Genomic DNA, 11,040 nt, shown 5'->3' with positions numbered 1-11,040 from the left:
GGACTTGAACCGATGCAATCCAAACCAATCGCTTACTGAACGATGGAATAACCAATTACACCATTTCGGTTCCCTCTGGAAAAACTTCGTTTCTTATATTTATACTTCCACTCCCTCCAGAGGGTAGAAAAGTAAAAGGCTCTGTCTGGACATGAACCGCAGACATGATGCTCTGTCTGGGAATCGAACCGGAGACATGGAGTTTGTCTGTGTCTCTCCAGTCCAGAGCACTACCAACTGCGCCACTAGAACTGTTGAGAATTAATGCTCGTTTCTAATATTTAAACTTCAGAGTCCAGAATGGAATCAGTAAAAGAGCAAAATATAAAATGCTCTGTCTGGGGTTCGAACCGGAGACATGGAGTTTGTCTGTCTCTCTAGTCCAGAGCACTACCAACTGCGCCACTAGAACTGTTGAGATTTAATGCTCGTTTCTAATATTTAAACTTCAGAGTCCAGAATGGAATCAGTAAAAGAGCAAAATATAAAATGCTGTCTGGGGTTCGAACCGGAGACATGGAGTTTGTCTGTCTCTCCCATCCAGAGCACTACCAACTGCGCCACTAGAACTGTTGAGAATTAATGCTCGTTTCTAATATTTAAACTTCAGAGTCCAGAATGGAATCAGTAAAAGAGCAAAAATATAAAATGCTCTGTCTGGGGTTCGAACCGGAGACATGGAGTTTGTCTGTCTCTCCAGTCCAGAGCACTACCAACTGCGCCACTAGAACTGTTGAGAATTAATGCTTGTTTCTAATATTTAAACTTCATAGTCCAGAATGAAATCAGTAAAAGAGCAAAAATATAAAATGCTCTGTTTGGGGATCGAACCGGAGACATGGAGTTTGTCTGTCTCTCCAGTCCAGAGCACTACCAACTGCGCCACTAGAACTGTTGAGATTTAATGCTCGTTTCTAATATTTAAACTTCAGAGTCCAGAATGGAATCAGTAAAAGAGCAAAAATATAAAATGCTCTGTCTGGGGCTCGAACCGGAGACATTGAGTTTGTGTGTCTCTCTCCAGTCCAGAGCACTACCAACTGCGCCACTAGAACTGTTGAGAATTAATGCTCGTTTCTAATATTTAAACTTCAGAGTCCAGAATGGAATCAGTAAAAAGAGCAAAAAATCAAAATGCTCTGTCTGGGGATCGAACCGGAGACATTGAGTTTGTGTGTCTCTCTCCAGTCCAGAGCACTACCAACTGCGCCACTAGAACTGTTGAGAATTAATGCTCGTTTCTAATATTTAAACTTCGGAGTCCAGAATGGAATCAGTAAAAAGAGCAAAAAATCAAAATGCTCTGTCTGGGGATCGAACCGGAGACATGGAGTTTGTGTGTCTCTCTCCAGTCCAGAGCACTACCAACTGCGCCACTAGAACTGTTGAAATTAATGCTTGTTTCTAATATTTAATCTTCACAAAATTAGAAGGCAAATAAAAAGAAAATCAAGTGCATACTCGTGTTTGAACTCAAGAAAAGGAGTTTGTCTCATTTTTTTCTCAGTTTATTGACAATTTCTTTGTACAAATCAATAATAAATATGCAAAATTATACAACATAACAACTGCGCCACAGAAACTGTTAATTGAGAGATATGATAAGTGATATGATAAGTATTATTTTCTTTCAGTTTAATGACAATGTCATTGTACAAAACAGTGATGAATATACAAATTATACTATATATACATATACATATGTACTTATAGACAACGTTTATATAGTTTGGAAAATGGAAAACCAAATTTAATGTGATTTTTTTCTTCTGAATAGACACCACACAGTTTTCTTCCTTTAAGTCTATTTACAATTTCATTGTAGAATTTTTTTACATAAATATACAAATTCTACAAAATATACAATATTACCAGCTTGGAAATAACCAGAAAAGCAACTTTGACATTATGTTACATATTATTGGCAACACATATAGCCTACACACAACTAGAACGTTACATCAGCAGTTGCCCGAATTGTTTACAATTGAAAATGTATTTGATATGGAGGATAGACAACTTCAGCGGGTCATAACCAACTACAAGCTTGCCGAAGAATAAAATCTTCTCTTGAGCAGATAACCTGTCTTCCAAAAAATGTCTGTGAGCAATCTACAAGGAAATTGAGGTCACATGACAGGACCAGAATTAATGTTCAATTGTTTAATCCTGAATATTGCAAACGGTACAGATCGGGGAAGCCGCCTTGTTCATTAAATGTAAAAGGCTGATTGGTTACTAAGATGTGGTGTTGCAGAAACCTAAACTGGAAATATTGGATTTTAGCTTCAGAAAGCGTACGGGAAGGAATCTTAAATATAGTTAACCAATCGTTCTGTGAGAAGTTAAAAGTTAAGCTCCACTTAGCGCAGGCTTTTGGTGGAAGTTAAATAGAGTCAATAAGGTGAGTGTAGATTATTTGCAACAATTAAGACATGCGAGACATAAAGATTGAAAAGGTGATCTTGCTGGTCCCCGACATCGTTTACAAAACTGAGGGAATCCTTCCAATTTCTAGGGATTGCAGAAAGGATCCCATAAAAACGAGTGGAGGGATACCTTAAAAGCTTAAATTTGGTCAGAAGAGCATTAAAGGACAATTGCTTCCCATCTGCAAAAAACATATCCCTAACAAACAGTAAACCGGCGTCGTAAAAGCTTTTTGTCATAAACCATGGTATTATCAATTCTAATAAAATTATTGGGGATTTGCTCACCCAAGTGTTCCGAAGGTTTCTTAAAGATAGCTAAGCTTACTCCAAACCATATAAATTTGTCCAATGAAGGTTATTTTTAAATACAGGAAATATCCTGGTCATGAAAATTACAATTAAAAAGCAACTCTTAACCGGACGGCGACAGAGAGGAATGAAAAAAAAAGAGCTTCCAATACCCCGTGTTGGCATTATTACAATAATGCTTGACCCAAGAGGTTTTGAGAGCAACAACAAAGCTGTGAACATATATCATTTATAATCCCCCCCCCCCCCCATTTTCAATGGGGTTATTCATATTAAGTATCCTTACTTTATCAGTTTTCCCGTTCCAAATAAAATCAAAAATAGTACTTTGGATCTTATTAATAAAATCTTTTGGAGGGCTAGGCAGAACCTGAAAAGGGAAAACGAGTTGGCTGATTGCTTCACGATTGTGTTTCTACCAATAGGTGTGAGATCACGCCCATTCCAAACTCTAAGCTGGTGCTTCAGCCTAGAAAAGCTCTTCCACCCTCTTGCCCCCCCCCTACCAAGTCTACCCAACCCCCAAGTCCACACCTTCAAGATGTTTAACCGTTCTCTTGTACCTCCATCTGGTTTTACGTCACTGATCGACATGTATATCCCGTCGACTCCAAATATTTGGAATTTTCATTCCCTTTGATTATAGTCCCCCAAATGAGCCCATATCCAGCGCCACAATAAAACAATGTTCTAATAAAAATACAAAAATCTTAGTAAATGCCCACCACATTATTTTTGGAAGCACTAAAATATCTGAAAAAAAGACAAATCTCTCTTAGAAATATGTGATAAATACAACTTAACGATAATTAACCAAAATACCAAAACTAGGATAAACCCAATAAACAATATTACAGAACTACTTGACTACCCATATAACCTCAAATCACCTCGCAACTAAAACACATTCGATACAAATCCTAGAAGATAACTAAATCAGTGACCATTTCCACTCGTTTTTGAGCTAGACATAAACCTCAACCGCATTCCAAATAACGAATTGACGTATAATTACAATAAAACAGACTCCCCAAATACAACAACCAAAACAACGAGCTAAATTACATCGACAATTACTGTGACAGCGTTGCCCATCATATCTTTAATATTTTCCAAAGACACTGTCCCTTATAAACAAAACAGAAAACGAAAACTAAATGAGAATATCCTTACACTTATGAAACTCAGACGTAGAACTTATATCATCTACCGAGACCCAACTCTAAAAACCCAAATTAACCAACTTAAATAGCAATAAACAGACAAATATTGGCGGATGAACAAAACCGCGTCCAAAACAACTGCGATTCAATCATTAAGGATAAAAACCCGAAACACTTTTGGAAAATTAAAAAAAAAATATCATTAACCCCATTACAAACCCAAACACAGGTAAAACAGACCAAGGCCTTAAAGATAACGTAGGTAACCTCATCACAAAAACTCAAAACCAAATAAAGCTAATTGAATCGTACTTCAAAAGTATATTCAATATCTTCGATGGCCCCTCATACGATATCAGCTGTAAACACGAAATAAACCGTACAATTATCAGTAATGCAACCAGCTTTAACCCCAACCCCTTAGGATGTCTCAACGAAAACATCCCTCTACTCAAAAAAATAGATATAAACAATTGGTATAGTGCCACTAAAAAATGCATCCTCCACTGGTCTTGACAACATAAATGACCAAATGCTTAAAAACTCCCCTCCGATATTCATTAACTCTCATATTTTCCCACTATTTAACGAACTCCTTAGACTGGGTTATTTCCCAACCCCATGGAAATCCGCCAAAAAGATTTTAATACCGAAACTAAGTAAAGACCGCACCAAAATTCAAGTCTCCTCCCAGCCTTAGGTAAGATTTTCGAAAGAATTAAAGATAACCGCACCAGAACCCACCTAGAGCAAATTAATCACCTTTCCCCGTATCAATCAGGCTAATTCCGCGCACACAAATCTACAATAAACCAAACTTTCTGCTTATCTTATTTTTTTAGCCTCTGAAGATCCTGCTAGGATCGAAACGTCAGGCCAACTTACCTTTACACATTCTATTACACAGGCTCTCTAGTGGATAAGCAGTTTGCTAACAGTTTTATTTTATTTTCATTCTGCTGATCTTTTAGGCAGAACAAAGGTTTGAGAATCCTTTGTTCGTTCTAAAAGTTTTTTCGGGTTTCTATTGTTCCTCTGAAGTTGCAAACTGACCAAAAAAGAGGCCGATAGAGAGCGCGCTCGACGCATCTTGCCAGTCATACGTTATTTCAAAGCAGTCAAATCAAACCTTTCTTATTCATAAATGTTCTCCAGTTTCACGGTGTTGTTTCCTCGGAAATTGTATGCTAAGCGATAGAAGTGTTCAATGTTTTAATCGTAATTTTTTCTTCAAAAATGGAACGGAGGGTGATAAAATACTGCCTAATACTGTTGTTTTAACTGGTTGTTGTATATTAATAGTTTTCAACCGCTCCGCGACATGAGCTATGCAGATTCAGGAAACGTTGCCTTGACCATTACTTAAGCAACAAGGCAATCAAAAGAATTAAGATCTTTTAAGGACTCAAAAATGTAGAATTTATATTCCCAAATGTTTCAATACCCAGAGAGAACAGTCTTCCTATGTGATATAAAGACATACAGATGCTCTATGTATGAGCACATGGACATATTCTTTGATCAATTTGAGCAAGAAAAGCAGCTCTGCCACCCCTTTAATAATTAATGAGTAACATGACATTGTTTTATTTTCACTATGAAACATTTTCACAAGTTACTGCCAATCCTAGAGTCATGTAGTATAAATCACTGAAAATAATGCCAATTTTGACCATTTGAAATATGAAGTTCAATAAAGGTGTACGTTTTTAGTTATCCTGTACAGCATTTTGAACATCACCCTCTGTTCCATTTTGAAGAAAAAATTAGCATTATTTCTCAACAGTTGCTGTGACGCAGTGGTTAGCAAGGGCGTAGGAATCGGGGGGCTGGGCTGGATCTAACTGCGCCAAAGTTCAATACAGGGGAACTTGAAATGCAGCTATTGGTCAAGAAAAATTGGTGGGGACGCGGTATATCATGTCCCCACTACTGAAAAAAAAGTTGATGGGGACGCGTCCCGCTGTCCCCACCAGGATCTGCGCCCATGGTTTGAAGGCTGTTCATCCTGGAACGCCATTTTCATGCTCACTGATATGATGTGATATCTGCTGTTTGCTTAACAAATTCGAATAATTGAAATGAGACTGAAATAAATAACTTTTATCTGTTTATTGTGCAATTCCCCACATTCTTTTCATTTCGAAAGACGCACAGTTTCAAGTTCAGTACACTGAAGGTTCGATTCTCTATCTGCCTTCAGTTTAGGTAAGATCTTGGGATTTTCATCCCTAGATATCGCTGGATATTGCTAGAAATCCATACAGCACAGTGTTCTTGGTATTTTTCGGGCCTGATCTTGGGAAATTGCAAAATCGGGAGTGGTTACACTCCATTTAGGTCAGTGCTCGTATAGCAAGCCGTTTTAACATTTACCTCTCAATTCGACTTGAGTCGAATACATTTCACTTAAGTGGAATTCAATTTCACTTAAGCAGAGTACTATTTAACTTGAGTGGAATTCTATTTCACTTAAGTGGAATACCATTCCACTTAAGCTTAATTGTATTTCACTTAAGTGGAATTGTATTCTACTTAAGTGGAATACAATTCCACTTAAGTGGAATGTCCTGTCTATTTCACTTAAGTGGAATACAATTACACTTAAGTGGAATACAATTCCACTTAAGTGAAATGTGATTGGATAGTCTATTTCACTTAAGTGGAATGTGATTGGCTAGTCTATTCCACTTAAGTTGAATGTGATTGGCTAGTTCATTCAACGCCAAACTTTGCCCATGCCTTTGCGCGCCATTATAAACAACTTGCCGCGATACGTGTACGTACGTGGTGTCGATAGGTGCACAATGAATATCGGCTGTCCATCTGGATCCAGCTAGCACTTAACATCCGTGCAAGGTGAGTACGTACGTACCTGACCTGATGAATACCATTACCAAAATAAAGCCATGGCAAAATACATTACAAGTGGTTGGAGCTACAGCCGAAAACGCATTGACAAGGGCAAGAGAACGTATTACTTTTTTTGGATTTTGGATGAAATCTTTTACTTCGTCAAAAGTTTCACTATCTAAAAAGTTACGAATACTGCCTATGTTACTTAAACAAGATGTAAGTCGCCTCTGTTGTGCATCACACTGATTGTTCCCCTGTGCAAGTGAGAAAACAACACTTCGAATTGTGTCTCTAACAACAACAATTATTTGATCGCATTCCAGCAATGTTAGATGTGAATGATTAGCCATAGCTATGATGTACACGTACAACGAGGATCGACTACATCATCATATGTGATGAGCAATTGAATGCGTTACGACGAACATTACCCGAAATTGTATTTATATATAAGCCACATATTAACATTTCCACTTAAGTGGAATTGTATTTTACTTGAGCAGAATAGAATTCCACTTAAGTGAAATTGACGCCCAAAAGATATTATTCCACTAAAGTGTAATTGTATTCCACTTAAGTGGAATACAATTCCACTTAAGTGGACATGCATTCCACTTAAGTGGAATTGTATTTCACTTAAGTGGAAATGCATTTCACTTAAGTGGAATTGTATTCCACTTAAGTGAAATAGATGGGCTATTTAGCTTAAGTGAAATGTTATTCCACTTAAGTGGAAATGTATTCCACTTAAGTGAAATACAATTCCACTTAAGTGGAATGCATTTCCACTAAAATGAAATACAATTCCACTTAAGTGGAAGGCATTTCCACTTAAGTGAAATAGAAATGTCCATTTCCACTTAAGTGAAATGGAATTCTACTTAAGTGAAATTGAATTCCACTTAAGTGGAATACATTTTACTTAAGTGGAATAACATTTCACTTAAGTAGAATGTATTCCACTTAAGTGAAATGTATTCGACTTAAGTCTATTGCGAGGTAAATGTTAAAACGGCTTGCCATATGCACTACCGCTTGACGTCACTAATACACAGCCCGATCACTAGACTTGATATCGATGAAGTGGTATGTTGCCGGATTTTGTCAAGGTTTTGGTACTACGGGCGAAGGTTATTAATTAAGTTTTGTAACTCATCGGGAAGCGATACGAGGGGTGGGGGTAGGGGTTGTGGGGCGTTTTCACGCAGATTAGAACAATCTCAAGAAGTGATAGGTGCGTCCGCCTGAACCCCCCCCCCCCCATGCACTACATGATATTCACAGGAGATGTGCTCAATTCTCCAATCACATGCGGAATTTATTTTTAGATTCATTGTATGAGTTACGGTACTAGGTTTAGGGTAACAATTAGCATTCAGGTCGGAGTATAACATTTTATCTCTGGATGGCAGTGTTGCATCGAAGGACATATGTCTAGTGCAGTTTGCATATAGATCCTGGTCTAATACCGAAATGCATCATGTTCCAGACGACTCGGTCGAGTTCAAGACCAGCCACAGTTGGTTTCATAGCACAATTGTTTATATATATATATATATATATATTTATATATATATATATATATATATATATATATATATATATATATATATATATTAGTGAGAGAGGAAATATGAAAACGTCAAAATGGAGTTGTCGGTGTAAGGGGTAGGGTGAGGCGCACGCCCCTTCCGAAATCATCGATCCGTCATTGGCTACCCTGTGTGTATAATAGGGATCAGCCCTGTAATTATGTCACTGTTCTTCTTTCTCTTCCCAGTTGCTTGCCGTTTTTTCTACTCCCTCCTTTTCTCCTTTTCCTCTATTTCTTCTTTTTCTTTTCCCTTCCTTCCTCCCCTTCTTTCCCCTCTTTTTCCCCTTTTTTCTTCTCTCTTTTTTTTCTCTCCTCTTTTTCTTACCTGGGGGGGCGCGTGCCCCCAGCACCCCCCCTGGATACCGGCACCCCCAACGCCCCCCTGGATACCCGCCTGATCAAGGTGGTCAGAATTTGACCATTCATTTCATAGAACATTCAGTTCTTGTACATTTCTGAGCATGAGGATAATCGCAGCTTTGATTTTGAAGCTTTGATGACTCCAATTTACATTTGACCTCTTAACAGAACTGCTCAAAGTGTAATGCTCAGTGAGGGGGACCTACCACCTACTTATGACATTTAACAGATGCTACAGATGTTCACTAAACTCGACTACAAGGTTTTTGTATTTTGGCCGCTGATAACCTCAATTGACCTTTGACTCCGCTCAATAACTAACTGGAGCAGCCAAGGATTCAGTGCTGTAAATTTACATCCTAATTTGCATGAAATTCATGCAAGATATGTTTGGAGAGTCATCCTGTTTACAAGTTGGAACATCACATATAAATACGTTTACCTGCATACATACACGCCTAGATTTCTTTTTGCATTTTGGCTAGGAATCAATCCAAGATTCCTGGCAGAGGATACTTATAAATTCCTCTCTTCTGAATTTACAGACTCTTTATGCATTAGATTATCTTTTAGCATCATCACATGACCATCCTTAACGAAAACCTTTCGTAATTTCCATCTGTAAATCTGAGAAAATTTTCAACATGATACCCTTGAGAAGAGCACTTTTGAAAACATGCAAGAGAGAATAAAAAACCCAGTATTTTTAGGTGCAGGGCAGAGATGGTCTTATGTTAATGCAGAAGTATTCAAGACTATGCATGAAATAAAGATAGATTTCCCCAGAAAAAAATTCTGCCAAAACTATTCCCTAAAATTTAGGAGAGCAGTTTTTCAAGTGTTTTAAGTAGAGCTTTCATAACAGTGTTCTCTATTATATCTCTTGCTATTTCAAGGAAAAAAAAACTGCATATCTTAGTGCTTCAATATTTACACACATGGTGATACAAAAAAAAGAAGTAGAAATCTTACATATATATACAGTTTATATATATATATATATATATATATATATATATATATATATATATATATATATATGTATATTAGTTGACTTCCTTTCACATTTTTTACTTATTTGTACTTATATTGTCTTGTTCACCTTGTAATACTATGTGATGAAACAAATAATAATAATAAATATATCTTTTAAGAAGCTGCAACATCGGTGGCTCAAAAAGTTTGTGATCCTGAAAGTTCGAGACCGGCAGGACTATCTGGTAGCTGGATCGAATCACTTTCCGATTCTTCTTCAACTTGAGTCCTATTTCTAATCCCTTCGGGGGAAACTTCCATCAGCTTGTCTCTTTGGATTGATGAAGCGTTCGGCACGTCGCTACCAGAATTGGAACAAACTTTTCTGTCTTCTTCTGCCTTCAGGAGGTTATCGTCTTGTAAGCCTTTCCTGATCTGGTAAGAGTTAGACCGTACTTTACTCGGAGGTGAGATGGAGGCTTTCATGTCCATAATGAGACTAGAGAAGGGATCTGAATCGGCTACAGGGGCTTGGGATTCAAATTTATTGTCTCTGTCTGATGTTTCGTCATCTTCCCAAGTCTCTTCCAAATTTAAGTCTTCTGGAGGTCTCTCGGGGAGCTGTTCCTTGGTGGACACCATAGGTGGTTCTGTCCATAAAAGAGTATGAAAGAAAATTACTAGATAGGAATACACAAGCCATGTAGACGTAAGAACTCTGCATAAAGTGTAGATCATGCATGTTACATTTGAAGACTCGAATGAGTCAACGATAGCCAATAATTTTAAGGGCGAAAACGGATTGCTTTGGGTGATAGGAGGGGTGGGGAATTAACACTTTCTTGGTGGGAGGGAGTCAGAGCCACAGACAGAGATCTAAGAACATTTAATGATTTCCCTAACTTATGTAATGTCAGAAATGTCAAATTTTTTTTTTTCATTTATAACCCATCTACTAGTAAAATGTCTAGTATTGTTGTATCAACTACAGTAGTTACAGAATATTATTATAAAATGTAAAAAAAAAATGTAAAACTTTTTGATTGCAATAGATTTACAAGCTATATTACAATGGAAAGACATGAAGGAAAAATTCATAAAAAAGATGACTTTAGAAACAAAGTTTAACAAACCTCAGTTAATTTGTTGTGAACGGTTGAAAAACAGCGCTATCAGGCCAGGCTGGATTTTTTATGCCACTTTTAATTTGTAAGGGAACGACCCATTAATTTGCCGAGGTTCATCGGTTTAGAGTGACAAGACTATTTAGTCTAATACTTTAACCATTTAGCTGAGTTCCTCAGATCCAGCACAAAATCACAAAAAGAGATTTACCTGTCTCAAATGACAT

General features: G+C 37.4%; 1 protein-coding gene across 3 annotated transcripts in view; it reads right to left on the bottom strand.

Moving 5' to 3' along the window:
- Window positions 1–1,518: 1,518 nt before the first annotated feature.
- The window catches only part of LOC139962909 (uncharacterized), a 47,466-nt gene continuing 37,944 nt past the window's right edge, over window positions 1,519–11,040 (bottom strand). For all 3 annotated transcript variants that reach the window (XM_071963309.1, XM_071963308.1, XM_071963310.1), the window contains exon 5: window positions 1,519–10,339. In XM_071963309.1, the coding sequence (XP_071819410.1) occupies window positions 9,888–10,339 (452 nt within the window). In that variant the 3' untranslated portion in view covers window positions 1,519–9,887. The remainder of the gene's footprint in view (window positions 10,340–11,040) is intronic.

The sequence above is a fragment of the Apostichopus japonicus genome, chromosome 21, assembly GCF_037975245.1.
Source record: "Apostichopus japonicus isolate 1M-3 chromosome 21, ASM3797524v1, whole genome shotgun sequence".
In the NCBI taxonomy this organism is placed as follows: domain Eukaryota; kingdom Metazoa; phylum Echinodermata; class Holothuroidea; order Aspidochirotida; family Stichopodidae; genus Apostichopus; species Apostichopus japonicus.
The sequence above is the reverse complement of the archived record's forward strand: the minus strand, read 5'-3'. Positions and strand labels throughout refer to the sequence as shown.